The following is a 17827-nucleotide window of genomic DNA, read 5'->3' on the forward strand; positions in this document are numbered from 1 at the left end:
TCCGCTCTTGGAAAAAATGGATTTACAGTGAATAAATGGTTGAGATATTTTGCTGACCAGCTTGACAATTTCAATTTCTGCACGTATCCTGATTAATGCCCTTCATATTTTATCTATCTTATATCAACGATAACATTCTGTTATGTAATTATTATCCGTGCGTGAAAACACGAAGATAAATATATTTAACAAGAAATACACTACGTAGTTCTAAAAAAAGTATATATTACGGTGACATGACATAATTTACATTTTTGTATGGTATATATAATACTGATTTTTTTTAATATTACAAAAAGACAAAGTATCACGATAAGACAACTATTTCTTTCATTTGTACAAATGCAGTGAAAAATCAACTTTGCTCGATTTCAATCGTGCGATAGTTCTTTCATTGATTTATCAATGAAAATATATGGATAAAATACAAAATTATAAAATTATATTATAAAATTGTCCTAAACTAATAAGTTTGTAATTCTTGACTTATTGTCATAAGAATAGCATCATCTGGATTGGCATAATTCGCCAGATCTGAAAAAGAATCAATAGAAATATTGGATTATAGAACCATTAATTACATTTAATTAAATATGCAAGAGAAAAACAAACGGTCATTAAAGCAAATTGAACTGCAGATTCATGCAAAATACAAGATATCATAAAACTCGCTATCTTAATTTCAATGCAAACTCCATAATGTTTGATCATCTTTTCAACATTTTTTAAACAATTTTTAACTATGAATTGCAAAATGCAATTTAAATTTTTTCTTTATTATTTTTATATATATATCTATGTATATGTATGTATGTATGTATGTATGTATGTATGTATGTATGTATGTATGTATGTATGTATGTATATATATATATATATATATATATATATATATACGACATACTCACGATTATGGCCTCGATATAGCGGATAGGCTTTTAACTTCCTCAGCAAGAGTTCCATTAACCAAAAGATGCTTAGCCACAAAAGAGCACCTACTGAAAAAGTTCTCAATGTTGCAACACCTCCGTAAGAATCTAGTAACCAACCACATATGAAGCTACCACTTGCCACTCCTAAAATAAATAAAAAATTTATGTCGAAACGAGTTAAAAGATACGTAAACGATTGTATACAAAATATCAAACTAAAAACTAACCAATTCCTTCGAAAACAGCACCAATGAATCCTTGCATAGTGGCTTTTGTACCGGATGGTGTCACTTTATCACCATAAGACACCATTGTTGGCCAACATAGACCAAATGAAGGTCCGTGGAGCAATTCAAAAATTAAAAACAGCCAGGCATTCGATATAATGCTATATGCCATAAATCTGTGGGAAATCGGTATTTTAGTAACATTTAAATAAATTATATACTCAGTAAGATAAATAATCTAATTTTCACCTAATTGCATAAATAAGCAATACAAGACTCATGACGTTAACGTGGCCAAGTTTTTTCAATATTTTGCCTGATACAAAGTTGAAGGGTAATTCTCCTAGAAAACACTGAACACCGGTCATCAGACCCTGCAAAGTTTTACTCCATGTGACATGAGAAGTGGCCGCTATATCTTCGCTATACCAGAACAGAAAGTTCCAAATGACTGCTGTACACATCCCGGCGCCTATACACCACCAAGCAAATACCAATACTCTTCCTTCTTTGATAACGCTTAATAATTCCCGAAATAGCGACGGCTCGTCCGCAGAGCATTCTGGATTTTTCTGTAACAATACTGCCCCATTACCTGCCAATTTTGGATTCTTTTGATAAAAAGTATCAAACTTCTAGTTTAGTCTCAATTTATCTTAGTTTCAACTCTCACAGTTTATAAACTTTTTGTACCTTTTTCAATGTTGCAGACACCAAAATATCGGCGAACATGGCCACTAGCATAATATAAAATATACTAGTGTAATCTTTTTCGTATTGTCCCTTGCTGGAAAGATCTATCAGGTAACCTGCACTTATACCAAAAATACCGAAACCAAGACTTCCCCACATTTTCTGTTTTCCGTAATCATTCCTTTTTTCATTACCTGAAACCTAGACCATGTAGAAATAATCGTAATTATCAATATTATCTGTGTAATACATAATACAAACCAAGAAGATCGAAGCAGATGGCATCGGCTATGCTAACTACAACAGCCATTCCAATCCAACTGATGATAGCCGCCCATAGAAATAAATGAAACTGATACGTAGAATGTTTCATATCACTTTGCGAATCCTTAGCTTCTTGCAGAAGATGATTGAACGCACTATTATTGTGGCAAATTGCTGTACACCAAGTTCTCAATTGATCCCCACATACTGGAACATGTGCAGTGTCATCGAGAAACGTATGCAGTCTCACATTCACACAGTTCTTCATCTGCAAATTATTTTTCACAATAGAATCTCATATTACTCCTGTAACTGAGAGGCGAATAAAAAAATTCCATAATAAATTTCTTACAAGTAAATCTTGATATACATCAAATCCTGCACCAAACTCAAATGTGCTGTTCGTAGAAATATTTTTGCCAGACAATTCTAAGAAACCATGAGATACTCCTTTGCAAGATAACTATGGACACAAATTATTACATTCACATATATACTAGTTATTTGATACAAAGGAATAATAGAGTAAAATTACATTTATACATACCTGGCAGACTATGTTAGCGTGTATATTTTCTAATATTACGGCGCTTAACACCTTCTTTGAGAATTCAATCTGTGGACAAATCTCTAAGTATGACACATCTTTATCGCAGATTAAAGTAACTTTTGCATTTTTATCTATTTCAGGAATGAAATAAATAGAGAAAAACGCTATTGCCAGTATAGCTTCGAATATCAAGAAGATGGTTTTATGCAATTTAAATTTGTCAGCTAGACCTCCGAACAGCGGCTTTGCTATCAGCCCAGAAATTGGTAATACTGTATATATTGTACCGATCACTGTCGCGGAGAAGCCCAATTGCTTTCCAATTGTTGGTAAAAATTGTACCATTGGCCCTGTCGCTATAAGTAAAAATATAATTAGTACAGAATACAAGAAACGTTTTTCACAGTTATTAAAGTGATTTTAGAGATAGAGTTTTAATTGGGACTTACCAGCATTGAAAAGAAAATAATGTGACTTTATAGGAGCTAATTCCTTATTCACGTTTTGCAACATGATTTAGATTTGTGGTACTTGAAGTATATTTTTGACTTGTAATTAATCTATAACAAAAGAGCAAACAATATTGCACATCACACAATGCTTTGAATAGTATTAGAAAGTAGATATCTTTATGTGGAATTGCTCTCAACTCTCACAATAATATTCCGTATCTTCTTGATCAATGTTAGTTTATAGATAAAATGATCAAACTCAAACTATCTTAATCAGCTATTAACTCTTATCAAGCAATTTTTGTATTATCTCGTTAACATGGATAAATTAATTTAGTCATTTGATACATGAAAAGGAAGATTAGAAGAATCAAGGACAATGAATTTGCGAAATTGGCTCAGAGCACCGTTTATAGCTAAACGATGGAGTCGAATTTATCGCTGATCAAACTAATTGAAGTTTGATCAAAATGATAAGTACTTAACGAACTGTATGTAATATAAATGGAGAATCAACGTGAGAGATTCAAGACATGTGCAATTTGTCGTTGGATAATCCATCCTGCCACGAGAATGATCGAAACTCGTACCTTGGACGCGATTTTCGCGGACTAGACCGGAGCTCCGGAGCGATGCAACATCCCGCGTGACGTTCAACCAAGATCATGCACGCAACTTGACGCAGCCGAACCCATGTACTTTGAACTAATTCAGCTAATCGTTCTACTGTGATCGTATTGAGTTGCGTACGTATCACACACTCGAGGAGCACTTCGCGATATCGCGTGAATCACAGATAAAGTAACTGTCTGGTATTTAATGAGTGTACTTTTTTTTTTTCTATCTCTCTCCTTCTCTCTCTTTCTCTTGCCACTCTGTCGATCCGTTATGCAATGGAGAATTTCTCAATCCTCGATGCGTATACTATCGTATATTCCTGGTTGCGAATTGCGAGCCACCGGCGTTGTAGCATCGTTCCGTCTCGCGCGTTTACGAGACGCGCATTGTACATCGTTCCACTCAGTTTGCGGCACATTCAAACATTTCGAACGCGCGTGTTCATTCACGTTCTCGTTGTTGATTATTTTTGCTCACAGCAAAGGTTTCAGATTACACCACTGTCAGCTGTGTTGTTACCAAGCCGGTGATTCGCCTGTACGTCACGTCATGTACTTTCTATTTGAGCAACACGTGTAAGTAGCTGCGTTTGATGGTTGGCGCTCACAACGCTTATGAGCATCATTTTATCCTTCTTTAAAATTGATAAAATAACAAGGACGAAATAATTCCAAGAGCGCTCAGCATCAAATGGAATTTGCAGACACGATTGGGCGATAATTTAATGCATTGTTCACTACGTTAAGCTATACTCGTGTATGAATAATATACCATTTTTCTCACACGCGTTTTCACGAGAATGTTTCTTTATCATTAAAATTTAAGAGTCTGTGGTCTCTTATACTAAAAGAAGAATTTAAAAGAATTTATTACAAAATGAATATAGAGGAAAGCCCCCTATTATGAGATAGCCTAATATAAGATAGCTAAACTTTCTGTTAAACTAATAAACGCTATCTATTGGTTCCGCCATAAATTTATTGCTCTTGAATTGAAAACGATTTAGTAGAAAGTTTATTATTAAATGCCTGTCATTGTAAAAAAATTTTAGAATTTGGATGCTTCAAATTTCATTGAGATGAGCCTTTAAACCTTGTTTACTATTTATTAAATAAATATTTGGCAATAAATTCTTCATATAGAGTAAGATCGTACTAATAGAAAATACGGGATATGTTGAATTGTTAAATTGCAGAAGTTAGATTTGATGATCGTAAAGACCGTGGAAATCATAATATGAGATATTCAGGGTATTTCTAATAAAAAAAATAAATAAAATAATCCATGCTCCTATGTCATAGTGAAAATCGTTGCTAAAGTATAAATGTTATTGTACAATAATAAAAAAGAACAACTGGAATGAACGTCAAGTGCCTATTTCTGCGATGCTTGATTCGAACTATCTGAAGAGTTCTGGATAATTTATCGCATGCTCATTTTTTGCGCACGCTGGCTGTTTGTTTGTATTTTAGAAACATTAAATGAAGTTTTTTAATTGTAATATTGATATATTTTTATTATCGATTTCTCGGTTATCTCATATTAGGAACACAATTTTTTGGCTTTGTGATTTGCTCACTTTTTATATTTCTTTAATTAAAAAAAAAAAATGAAATTCGAATTAAATTTTATATAACATTTGTCTTACAGCTTATTAAATTCCCTTCCAAATGACATATTATTTTTTTAAATTTTGCCCATAGACTTCTAGCATTTATCCAAAATGAACTCGGTATTCATAATAGGACCTTTCCTCTATATATTCCTAAAAACTTTATAAATTCGAGCGATTCGTATATAGGTATGTATACAGATTAAATCGATGACGAAAACTGAAAACTGAAATGACAGAACTGAATGCAATTAGTACAACGTGAAATGCACAATAAAAGGATAAACTTTAATCTTCTCTAATGAACCTTGTGGTAAGCTCTTGTAGGACAAGCTACGTTCAGCGGAAAAAGCAGCTTCGGAAATTGGAAATTGGAAAATTCTTTAATCTGAATTATATGAACTTGTCATAAAGTTTCTGGATTCATGTTGAAAGAAGAAAACGTGAAATAAGAAAATATATACAAGTCTTATTACATCATGATTGGATTCTGCAGGACTGAATTTGTATGTATTTCAGCTGCACCTCACACATTCGAAATCAAACAAGCACGTACACATCCGAATTGATGACTGAAAGACAACAAATGCAACAAGCAGAAACAAGAAGAAAAGTACACTAAGCATAAACAGATCTAACGAGGCAAGGTAAGAAAAAAAGAAGGCACGAAAATTGTAATAAAGAAAAGAAATCTGTTCTGTTTTAATTGCATTTGATACAGTTTTTCTTGTGAAATCTGCACGAGTATTCATTTAAATACAGAAAATATTGGATATGTATAAGAATCTAATGTCAGCAATAACAAACAATAATAAAATAATGGCGGAATAAAGTAATAATAAGGAGAAAGAAAGCTTCAATGTACATAAAAAAAATGTTTCCTATTCAACGAGCATTTTATGCGCAGAAGATAAATGAATTACCCTATATACAGGGGAAGGGAATTCAACGCATATTGGGAGATAGCTGCTATCACAGTACAGATCCCGCGATTTTGTAACAAACTGCGTTTTAATTTGTCATAGATACATTTACAATATACATTTACAATATATATGTATATATTTATAAGTTTCAATACCGCTTCTTCCCCCGACGATACTCAGCTCAACGATAAAGATGAGTTAATGGGTGTACAACGATAGCGGCGTATTACGGTATATTTCGTTTTTGTTTTTTTTCCGCACATACTTATACACATATATTTGCTGATGTCTCATTATACTATTATATGCGTCTCTTCCAACAAAAAGAAAACAGAAAAGTCACGTCTCTCTCTTCCACGTTATGAGATGTAGCTCGTCACGAGCGATGCTAATTTCCTTCCGGGTTTTTGCACAGATCCCTCGTTACGTCGAGATCCCTTTTAAAATCGAGCACATCATCCTTTACGCGAGATATGTGTTTTATATATATATACAAAGAAAGCCTAATTCCCTTATGTGCTATTTCTTACGACGCTAAGTAATCTACATAACGTACATTAGCAACAGAGCGCGCTCGATAATTATTATACACAGAAAAATTCTCTTCGGCTTCTTTTTTGCAGGAATCCCTACTATGAGTTCGACGATTAATTCGCTACCGAACCGAACGGAAAGATTAAACGGAAAATCCGACGGCTAGACGACACACTCGGCGAGTTATGGACCCGAACGGCGGAGCTACAGAGAAGGGAGAACGCCCGTCAATCAGCTAATTAACAAAACGTAAAAATTGCATATTGCATAATTCCGTGACGCATACGCACGTACCATACAGATCGACGAGGAACACGTGCAAAATTCGTTCGCGCGTGCATTTGTCGACATAGAGGTAAGCGTCAGACGAAAACGCATTCGCGAATAATATATATAATGATACGTCATGCATAAATGCACAATGTATGATTATATACGTGTATATTATATACGTGTACATACATTGTACACGCGAATATGTAATGAGTACTTTCCAGCAAAATTGTTTTGCAGATAACATAAGGCCTGTTTTCTTAGTTGACTTTTTGCACGATTCATCTTTTCTCTTTTTCTCTTCAACATGGACAAAAGGAAGAAACATGAACCGTATAAGAACTTTAATTAAAAAGAACAGTTCTGTAGTGTAACAGTGAATCATTTTATTCTTGTTGTTCGCCAATGTTAATAATTTGTGCTGCGTCAATACATACAAAGTGATTTGACCACACTGTATGACGGTATTTTTATGTTTATTATATTTGTTTAAAAAATAACATATTTCATAATAATTAAAAAAGTTATAAAAAATTGTTATAAAGTAGAAAGCTCAACATTTTGTCATATATCATAATTGTGTAACTATTTATGATATATAAGAAATTATTTTACATTTTTTCATATAGAAGCAAAAAATATATCAAATGGTCTGAAAAACTCCAGCATGGGTCAATAGTGACTCATGGCGGTATGGAACGTGTTAAACAAAGATGAAATAATTTCACTGTGTCACATATGTATCTCGCTGGAGAAAGCATCCAATGTATTATATTCTACGTTATTTATCCGCGGATATGTTTTCCCAGACGTTACATACGGAGGAACTTTTGATAGACGACTTATGAATCGACTTACTCTCGGCGCTAGCGATCTCGACTTAGAGCTATTGAACCTGCCGGTTAATCTTGTTTTAGAAAACTATCAAAAATTCCTATATCGAAAGTAGACTTGTCCTTTATGTACATATTTGAAGCTAAGCTTCTCCGCTTTCGACGAACGGTGTAAAAGTGTCAAAGTTACTCGAGTTATTACGGTTGCTCGTAAAAAGGAAGCTGCAGTCAAAGAAATCTACAAACGATTATTCACCTAGAGAGCCTTACGGATACGACGTCAATTATGTAAAAAACAATAGAAAAGACAAGTCGCGAGGAGAATGTCCCTTGTAAGTTACAAAAAAAAAGATAAGATAAGACAAAAAGGGCATACTGCTCTCTCGCGCGCTCGCCAAGAGACTTTCGATTAATATTTGGTATCCCTTTGGATCTCAAACGAACGCTCTTCCTTCGTTGCGGAAATGTTTCAAAATCCATTAAAAGATTAATGTGTCATCATCGAATCACGAACCGATTTTGCAGTGATCTTAGTGGCTAAAGCCAGGATGGTCGGTGATGATGTGGTGGTGGCTGGAGGGCGTAGAGTGAATGAATATATTGTTGATAGGCGGCCTGGTCGACCGTCAGATTGGGTCCGTGCGGCGTCACGTAGGCGGAGACCGGCGGGACATACGCCGCCGCTGCTGATCTTTGAGCGGCAGCTGCGGCGGCAGCCGAGTGGAGGAATGAATGAGGCGGCGGATAATTCCTCGGTGGTGGTTGATTACTGAGTTTGTTGCAGGCAGTCGGTTGACCTGAGGCGTTGGTCACTGTCGGTGGTACCATAGGCGGCTGCGATTGCTGTTGCTGCTGCTGTTGTTGTTGCTGTCGCAGAGCCATGTTGTAATAACTGCCCGGATTGCGAAACTCATCTGTTAGGAAGGCAAACGCAGCCGCCGCGGTAGCATCCTTGTCGTAGGGGAATGGCGGCGCGTGGCCGGTGGTCGCACCGCTGGCGGAGGCGGCGAAGTTGAAGGCACTACCTGCGGGCGGTGGTACCGCCACCGCGGCTGTCTTCAAGGCGCTGATAGAATCGGCCGCGGTCGCGGCGGATGCGGTCGCATACTGCGGGAAAGCAGGCATTCCTGCCGTTTGCTGCTGATCGGCGGCCGCTGCGACGACGGAAGTCGTCGCTACGGTCGTCACCGCGACTGTCGCGCTTGGTTGTTCTTGTTGTTGCGGATGCTTGCTTTTCCGGTTCCTCTTCGTTTTGGACGGCGTCACAGTAGGCGTTATCGTGGCCATGGGAGTCCCTCGCACATCGCTTTCACCAGCTCGTCGTGATATAGTGAGAATACCCTGGCTGTTTTTAGCCGCCTGTAAACTTTGTAGCAGATTAAGCTGTTCAAGCTCGGCAGGCGCGGCACTGCGACCATAAGCGGCGAGATGCTCTGGCTTCGTCCCAGGTGGTGGTCGTGGAATCGTTAATAATTGCTGCTGCTCTTTACCTGATGTTCGACCCACTAGACCGAGGCTAAGTCGCGCATACGCCGAATTGGTTGCCATAGAATCGACCAGGCCACCGACGAACGGCGTGCCATCAAACTGACTGACCGATACAGTCTCCGGTTGCGAGAGAGTCATCATCGGTTCGAAACTTGGAAACTGCTCTTGACTCGGACGCGTCACTGTGCTCTCTTGTGGCAGACCTCGCGTATTGGACTCAGTGGAAGGCGGCTCGTATGCGCGTTTCTTCATCGGAGGAGGATTGCTGGAGGGACTACCAGACGCTCCTCCACCACCGGCAGACTTGGAACTGGCGTCGAAATAATGCGGACTAGGATACACCGGCCTCGAGTTCGGTGGCGGTAGTGAATAACCGGATGGCTGGAAACCGCTTGGGTAGAGCGATTCATGGGCTGTTGTCAAGTTCTGTTGGAATGCCAACAACTGCGGCTGATCTGGTGCAGACGTGGGTAATTGATCACTACCACTGGATGGTGCTTTGCCGAGGAAACCGCGTGGCTGTATCTCGGTGAAACCGGTACGTGACTCTTGCGGTGTCGATTGTTGTTGTTGCTGTGTCTGTTGCTGACCGCCATGTCTCGAAACAGATCTCTGAAGTTCGATATTGGAAAAACTGTTCGGATACGTTGGAGGATACTGACTCGACGATTGATAGATCTGATGATTCGCATTCAAGTTTAATGACTCCGATTGAACGGGAAAATTTCTCTGTTGATCGCCCGTCATAGGTTTCTCAGTAGTGTTAGACTTCAGATATTCCGTCCGATGTTCAGCTTCATTTACAGATGACGATATTGTAGGTGATTGCTGAATGTATGAAGGGTTTTGCTTGAAGTCTTGAGGATAACTCGCAGGTGATACCGTGGCTTGAGCAGCGTATTCCTCCGAGTTCTTCGACGACTGAAGCTGAGAGTAATTGGCAGTCTGTTGTGGAGAAGATTGAGGATAACCTGGTGATTGTTGTGGTGGTTGTGCAGGATTGCACGTGGATTTTTGTTGAGGAGAAGATTGCGGATAATTGCGAGACTGAGGCGATGGTTGCGAATAATTCACTGCTGCTACTGCTGCTGCTGCTGCTGCCGCCGTCGCTGTTGCCGTTCCGGATGTCTGTTGTGGTGAAAGCTGCGAGTAATTTGGCGGTGTCTGCGGCGAGTGTAGCGGATGCGAGTACGATGCCGGTTGCTGGGGAGACGACTGCGGATAATTGGTCAGCGATTGTGGCGACGATTGGGAATACGGACTGTTCTGCGGCGACGGTTCGGAGAACGGAGATGATGCTTGTGGCGAATGCTGGGGAAAAGTCTGAATTTGCTGATGCGATGATTGCGAGTAACTCCGGTCGTGTTGCGGAGTTGGGTACGGAGGTTGCGGCGACGGCTGAGAATAGTTAGCGGGATGTGTTTGTGGCGATGACTGCGAAGAGAAATTTGGTGGCTGAGGAGATGGCTGTGCGTACGCGTTGGGTGGTTGAGGAGAAGATTGAGAGTAATTCGCAGGCGGTGGTTGCGGCGACAAACGACCATAACCAGCAGGTTGTTGAGGTGAGGATTGCGCATATGGAGAATGCTGTTGCGGAGATGGTTGTGAGTAATTCGGTGGTGTTTGAGGAGAGGACTGTGAGTAGGGAGAGTGCTGCTGTTGTGGAGAAGCTTGCGGATAATTGGTAACCGCCTGGGGAGAAGACTGAGAATAATTAGTGACCGCGTTCTGTTGTGGAGACGGCTGCGAGTAATTCGGGGTAGATGGTTGTTGCGGTGAGGGTTGTGAATAATTCGATGGTGGTGTCTGAGGCGACGGTTGAGGATAAACTGGCTGTATCGCTTGCGGGGAGTGTTGAGGATAAACGGGTGATTGATTTTGATTGTTAGCTGATAACTGTTGCGGGAAACGTTGTGGAGACATTTGTGGGTATGCTTCTGCATTATCTTGAGGCGAAGATTTCTGATACGGCGATTGATATGGCGGCTGCGCGTGTACTTGAGGATAGACAGACGGTGGTTGCTCGTAAGATGGATAGGCCGGGGATAACGGATGGTTTTGCGGTGATGGAGTGGGTGGCAATTGCGCGCTGTATCTCGGTGGGGTCGCGTAGTAGGGACTGTTGTAGGGACTGCTCCCAGCTGACAGTGCATCCTGATAAAATCCCGCACCTCTTATCGGTTCAGTTGGAGTTATTACGGGTTGGCACTGTGGGGAATGGGCCGCGCGTGGCGCCGGTGGAGATTCCTGAGAGAAACTAGATACTGATTCACTAACACTGCTACCACCGGTGCTTAGCCGTCGTTGCCTGCCGCAAAACGCTTCCTGCGAATCCCCATCCTTTTTTATCGCGACCTCTTCCGCTTCTTCGTCCTTCTTTTTTGATTTTGGCGCTCCAAAGGCTTTGATCCAGGCACTCAAATTTGGTGTGGCGGATTTCGGTTTCTGTGCTTCTTCCATACCAGATCGAACCGCCTCTTTTTCCTCTATTGTGCTCGATGTCTTTGTAACTTCTTTAACATTTGTTTTCTCTTCTTTAACAGCCGTTTGAATTGTAGTAAAAGAATGGTCCTCTTCCTCGTCGTTCGACAAATTAGGATTAGGTGACGACACCAAACTCTTGCAGATTAATTGGATGGAATCTACGTTTTTCAGCACAGTACCTAAACTGAGTTTCGGCTCTTCGTCGTTATCCTTATTCGATTGATCGTTATCACTAGTAGAGTAATTCGCGGAATCATTGGTGTTAGCATTGGGCACATTAAGCGGTTTCTTCAAAAGTAAATTTCCCTTACTTTTACCGGGTTGCAAACGATCGATCGTGCGCTGTATCTTCTTCGGTCGACTCGGTCCATGAGGACTAAATATTTTGATAGAGCTTGGTCTCTTTCGCGCAACCTCGACCTTGGATCCTGATCGATTGGATTCCATCGAAGAGGTATGAAGCACTGGCGAATCACTACCAGAGGAGAAACCCGAAAGTCTGGGCGCGTCGTCAAGCCACTTGTTAATGTCCTATCGCATATAATAAGTCAAATCAGTATGTACAGTTCACAGAATGTAAATACCAAAAGAAAATGTAAATCTTCGCATTAAGCATGTTTGAAAATATCTTGTTGTTATAATCTAATGTGTCAAATAATTCTTGTCAGTATATTTAATAATATGTGCACAGAATTATCAATATATAAATTAAAAATAATCTCGGCGAGAATAGAATTAAAAATTAAAAACTATTAGTTTACATTCAGATGTGTTACTTTTCGAAAAAAAATAAGCTCTAAATTTAAAAAAATGTTAACGTAATTAATGTCTTGCATATATGTATTTTAATAAAAATCTCAAAATAATAATCTTGAAGATAATATCTTGTGAGCTTACATGAAGTGTTTTCTCCGTCGCTTGATTTAATGCTTGAATCGTAGCGTTTTCTTCTGCTCCTAGTCCTTTGGTATGTTTAGCATGAGTGCTTTTCTTATTTTCACTGATTTCCGGGTCATGTTTCTTACTCGTGTCATCTGTTTTATCTTCTTTCGTACTTTTCTTCGACTTTGATCGCTTTGCACTGTCTTTATCATTGTCGTGGAAAGTACTACTGTTTGAAGGCACTTTTTTTGAATGGACACCATGAGTGTCACTTTTCCCCGCTTTCCTCTGTTTTTCTTTTTCGTTTTTCAATTTTTCCTCCCGTCTTCTATCGCTTATCTTATCTTTTAAACTATCGAGTGAGTCTACATCTTTATTACCAATTAATGTGGAGAGCTTCTTGGAGATGTGAGTATGTTTGGAATCTAAAGCACTTTCTAATTCTACATCTTTGGAATCTGTTTGACTTTTTAATTCTCCATTTTTTAATTCTTCTTTTTGTTTTGATTTCTTATTTTTTTGCTTTATATGACTCTTGTCGGATTTTTCATCAGACTTGGTTACAGTCTTTAAATTCGACTTTTCTTTCTTACGATTCTTTTTCGTTTTAACATGGGAAGATTGTTTTTTGTCTTCCTCAAATACTGTGTCACTTTCTTCGACTTCGATCTTTTTTAATTTACTCTTCTTCGTATTGTCTGTCAATATCGCGATTTCTTCAAGTTCTTTCTTTTCTATTTTTCTACTTTTACTTTTCGCGATTACTGGAGATTCGTAATCTTCTTCGAAATCCTCCTTTCGCTTTTTGTTTTCTTTCATTTCTTTGGCAGATCGCACAATTTCCGAATCTTTTTTCGATTGATGTCGTTCTTTGCTCGCCTTTTTGTTAGATGTTTTTAATCCTTCAGATTCCTTAGGTTGTTTTTTGGTTTTAAGTAAACTATTTACATCAACGTTTTTTCTTCTCTTTGACGTTACAATACTAGTCTCAGATATTGCATCTTCGCTTTCCTGATCTTCTTGTTCCTCTTCATCCTCGTCCAATTCTTCCTCTTTTACTTTTTTACCTTTTTTCTTTCCTCTTTTTTTCTTCGCAACTTTAATACTTTTATTTCTCTTTTCATCTTCGTCCACTTTTTCGTTACTCTTAGACTTTGTTTTACTCTCAGGTTTATATGATTTGGATTTTTTTGTTGATTTTTTCGAACGTTTACGTGCGTTATGGTGCGAAGAAGATAAATGACGTGAAGGATATGATAAAGATGTAGGTGATCCGGCCAGTGATCGAGGAGATGTAGCGTCTTCATCACTGGATGTCTCTGATTCTAAATATCGACTTACGGCTTTGTCAAAGGCTTCCTTAAGATTAATCGCCATATCCGTGTATTCTGAAATATATAAAATATATTGTTAAATTTTACATATAATAATATATGTAAACACTAGTGATACAAAAAAATTTTTAAATTGGATAAAAGCATTACAAACCATTATCTGAGCCATTGTATTGCCTACAATTGTCAACGATAAGCCGAAAATCGCGTTTAAATTGACTTAAACTTTTATACGAGCCATTTTCCAATTTCTCTTCCATAGTTTTAAGATCCATTGGCCTGCGTACCACACTATAGTATCTATAAAAATTATTCACATTATTAAAAATTTAATATCAGATATGATTAATCACGACTTTGAGATATGTGTGAAATTGTACCTTGGCGCATAATCCTCATCCACAGGCTCAATAAATGGCCAGGCATCCACATGATCTTTGACACTTTCAAGAACTTTGTGCATGCCAACACAACGCTCCTCCTCCTCAATACCGAAGGAATAGCCATATTTGTAGCCATAATTATGAGATACGTAATTACCATCGCCATGATTACCGATACCCTTCTTCTTTTCCAAGTCTTCTACTTCATCCCTAGTATGAATTACAATTTGACCGACAGCCGAGGCCAAAGAATTGTTTGTTTGCCGTCCTTTTTTCTGAACCGGTGGCGTCGGTAATGGCGGAGAAGTCTCCTCCTTAATATAAGATTTTGAAGCTTGCGTGCCTTTTTTAGTTCCTTTGGTCGTTTTAGTCCTGATCTTGGATCTGACCATGACTGCATCCATCTGTGTAGCAGATTCCTGGCTACGAAGCACTCGCGAGCTATTACGCTGTAATAGCTTACGTCGTTGCTGTTTCTCTTTTAAATCGAACAATTTTGGTATTTCCGGCATAAAGTCTTCGGACAATGTACGATAAAGTTTGCGTTCGGTGTCGTATTCCTAAAATATAAACATATAAAATATATAATTTTACTTCCAATTTGACAATAATAATTTATTGTTAGATTTTATAATAGAGGAACAATTATTACCGAATCACGAAATTTTTCAACCAATCTGCTCCAATCCTGTTGGGTAAAACAAACAACTTGCCAAACACTCTCTCGTCCGTCGTTACCGTTGTTTATTAAACTAGTTTCCTCCTTCTCTTCCTCTTCCTGTTCCTCCTTCGCCACTCTGTTCCGTCGTTTTTTACGCTTTTTATCTCTTGGTTTACTTTTCTGCTTGTGTGAGGCACTGTTAGAAGTATCAATGTAATCTTCCCGGTACAATCGAGTGCCGTAGAAGTACCAGTAGGCAGAATTCTTACGATCATGTCCCAAAGGTTCGACTCGCAGACTATCCGAGTCCAAGTTGCTCAACGACTGCTCCTAGTATTAATTTTACATTTGATTACAAATAATCATTTAAGAGACGCATATGTAAAATTATAGTAATAATTTGCAATGATCGATTACGTACTACGTCTTCGGCGTCGAGCCTGAAGTCACAGAGTGCACGTAAGATTTCTACTTTTTGACGAAGCGGTAACAATTCAAAATCTACGTCTGTATTGAAAGGATTTTCACATTTGTATTCCTGTGCGAATATACAAACGTTTTAGTTACATTTTACTCAATCAAGCAACTGACAATTATGCATTGCAACATCCAACACTGAGATTAATACATACTTGACATTTTTTCCGGAAAAGTCTACGCAGAAACATCTGATAATTAAAAGTGGAGATGTCATTGCGAGTGTCGTTTGGCAAGCAACCCTCCAGTAACTTTACTATGAGTTCCTGAAGCAGCCGTCCTTCGGTACCTCCGTCCGTCAATAAAGCTTCTTCCAAATCCTACAATTTTGACGTTAACATTGGAACACATTTTGCATATAGTATTCATATAGTATAGTGAAGTGAAGAGAACAAAATGATGTATAAGCCAATAAATAATAAGATTAAAGCTGAAGCATGACAGCTGTTTCGCTGCCTAAATGCTGAAGCGGTACTAATGGGCTTTACATACGCTGCTTACTCATAAGAGAGTTAGCATTTGATTAGATACCTCAATATCAAAATCCAGAAGATTGAAGGCAGCTCTAAATAATGAGCAAAAGTGTGCTATACTTGGCACCTCCCACCACGATTGAATGTCTAAAAAATAAAGGAACAGTTAAAAGTTCCTTGATCTTAATCCTGCTGTCTATTTGAAATGGACGTTATTGTAACTATACCCATTTCTTAGACGAAGCTATTTGGAATCTTAACTAAAATTATTTGAGAAAATACTACACTCTAATTAGCAATAAATCTTAATTCTAAATATTTTCCATTTGAATACATTGAGAAAAGTTCCCTTTTCAAAATATTTATATCCTCTCATTAAATATAATTTACATTACATTTAAAAATGATATTCTTTGAATTAAAATAGACAACTTTGATATTTTTTTTCTTAAACAAACAACAAAAATAAATGATATGTTTAAAAATCTAAACTGAAATGGCTATTAAATATAAAATAATTTTTTTTCAAGATCACGTCTGTCTTCAAGTTTCTTAAATTCTAACACGAATAATTATTTTTATTTTTCTACACTTAAATATATAAATTTGCGAAAAACTACCCCTAGACTTGATTTAATTTATCAAAACACAATCACCTATTCATAACAATTAATACACCATTCACTCTACAAATCCACCTTAATTCATTTCAATAATTCCGATCAAAGACACACGATAAGAGATAAACTTAATTACTGAAATGGAGCAATGATTTTACAATTTTAAACATCTCAGTGATTGCTTGTCAAATACTCCAAAAAAAAAAAAAATCTTTTGAAGTATTCAAAACAGAGAAATAAATTTATGCAAATTTCTGGAATGGATACATAGATTGAATAACAATTATAAATGTACATCGTTCCCTCGACTTCCCTCGACTTGAAACATTCAGGCTCTCGTAACAGAATAAACTTCACAATAAAAAAAATAAAAAATAAAAAAATAATAAAATCTTTGAACTATAGAAATTTTCCAATAGAGAAATAAATTCATGCAAATTTCTGAAAGAAATATTATATATAAATTCAGTAAGAATTGATAAATGTACATTGTGTGTTCAATCAACATCCTTCGACTTAAAACACTCTTGTAATAAAGTAGGAGAATATCTCGTAGCTGAAGATCAGGAATTTCGTCTCTACCTGCTGCCACAAACTATTTCTAGTATCGCTTACAGCGTCGCAAAAAGGAATAATATAGATACAGATATATATCGGCCGGTAATTCGTCACGCGTGTGCCGTCCGGTAGGACGACCGGCGCGACGGTGGACTCACCTAGGATCCCGATGAAGGTGGGAAACATAACCCGTCGTGTGGCGGGCGAATCGGGCGAATCAGCGTGTCCAGGGCGGGACACGGACGGGCTCGATGAAGATTTGGCGTCCAAGTGTCAGGGAGGTGTCTCCGGGTTGTGACGATACGAACGCGAGTTGGCTTCCTCGATGGGCCGTACCCGACGACCCCGACGACTCGGCGGGAGATCGTCAATGGGATCGAAACGGCGGCAGCGATCTAAAGGCCCCGTGTTAATCCGTGTAGCGCACGAACTGCGCGCGCGACGAGAAGAATCGAGCAAAACACTTCCGCCGCCCGGCCGTGTATGTATGTATATATATATATATATATATATATATATATATATATATATATATATATATATATATATATAT

At 38.1% G+C, this 17827-nt stretch overlaps 2 protein-coding genes across 2 annotated transcripts; both read right to left on the reverse strand.

Moving 5' to 3' along the window:
- Positions 1–463: 463 nt before the first annotated feature.
- On the reverse strand, positions 464–3179 carry LOC105626703 (major facilitator superfamily domain-containing protein 6). The gene is made up of 9 exons (XM_012208000.1): positions 3116–3179; positions 2664–3022; positions 2469–2579; positions 2114–2384; positions 1853–2046; positions 1409–1731; positions 1160–1335; positions 909–1076; positions 464–534 (listed from the first exon to the last, which is right to left on the reverse strand). Exons 1-9 carry the CDS (start codon positions 3177–3179, stop codon positions 464–466), a joined length of 1737 nt encoding a protein of 578 aa, XP_012063390.1.
- Positions 3180–8451: 5272 nt separating this feature from the next.
- On the reverse strand, positions 8452–17460 carry LOC105626704 (serine/arginine repetitive matrix protein 2-like). Its single transcript, XM_012208001.1, has 9 exons — positions 17433–17460; positions 16155–16243; positions 15779–15943; positions 15568–15684; positions 15138–15476; positions 14483–15045; positions 14257–14402; positions 12784–14156; positions 8452–12417 (listed from the first exon to the last, which is right to left on the reverse strand). The coding sequence occupies exons 1-9, from the start codon at positions 17458–17460 to the stop codon at positions 8452–8454; spliced, it is 6786 nt and encodes a 2261-aa protein (XP_012063391.1).
- Between the last annotated feature and the right edge of the window lie 367 nt (positions 17461–17827).

The sequence above is a fragment of the Atta cephalotes genome, assembly GCF_000143395.1.
Source record: "Atta cephalotes unplaced genomic scaffold scaffold00006, whole genome shotgun sequence".
In the NCBI taxonomy this organism is placed as follows: domain Eukaryota; kingdom Metazoa; phylum Arthropoda; class Insecta; order Hymenoptera; family Formicidae; genus Atta; species Atta cephalotes.

What these genes read in the sequence shown, in the direction of transcription:
- LOC105626703 (XM_012208000.1), bottom strand. Translation starts at nt 3,179, where the DNA reads ATGTTGCAAAACGTGAATAAGGAATTAGCTCCTATAAAGTCACATTAT. An exon ending in TGTCTGCAACATTGAAAAAG is followed by an intron (nt 1,732 to 1,852) that starts GTACAAAAAGTT and finishes GTATTGTTACAG; the next exon opens with AAAAATCCAGAATGCTCTGC. An exon ending in TGCTGTTTTCGAAGGAATTG is followed by an intron (nt 1,077 to 1,159) that starts GTTAGTTTTTAG and finishes TATTTATTTTAG; the next exon opens with GAGTGGCAAGTGGTAGCTTC.
- LOC105626704 (XM_012208001.1), bottom strand. Translation starts at nt 17,460, where the DNA reads ATGTTTCCCACCTTCATCGGGATCCTAG. An exon ending in GGCTCGACGCCGAAGACGTA is followed by an intron (nt 15,477 to 15,567) that starts GTACGTAATCGA and finishes AATTAATACTAG; the next exon opens with GAGCAGTCGTTGAGCAACTT. An exon ending in GATGAGGATTATGCGCCAAG is followed by an intron (nt 14,403 to 14,482) that starts GTACAATTTCAC and finishes TAATTTTTATAG; the next exon opens with ATACTATAGTGTGGTACGCA.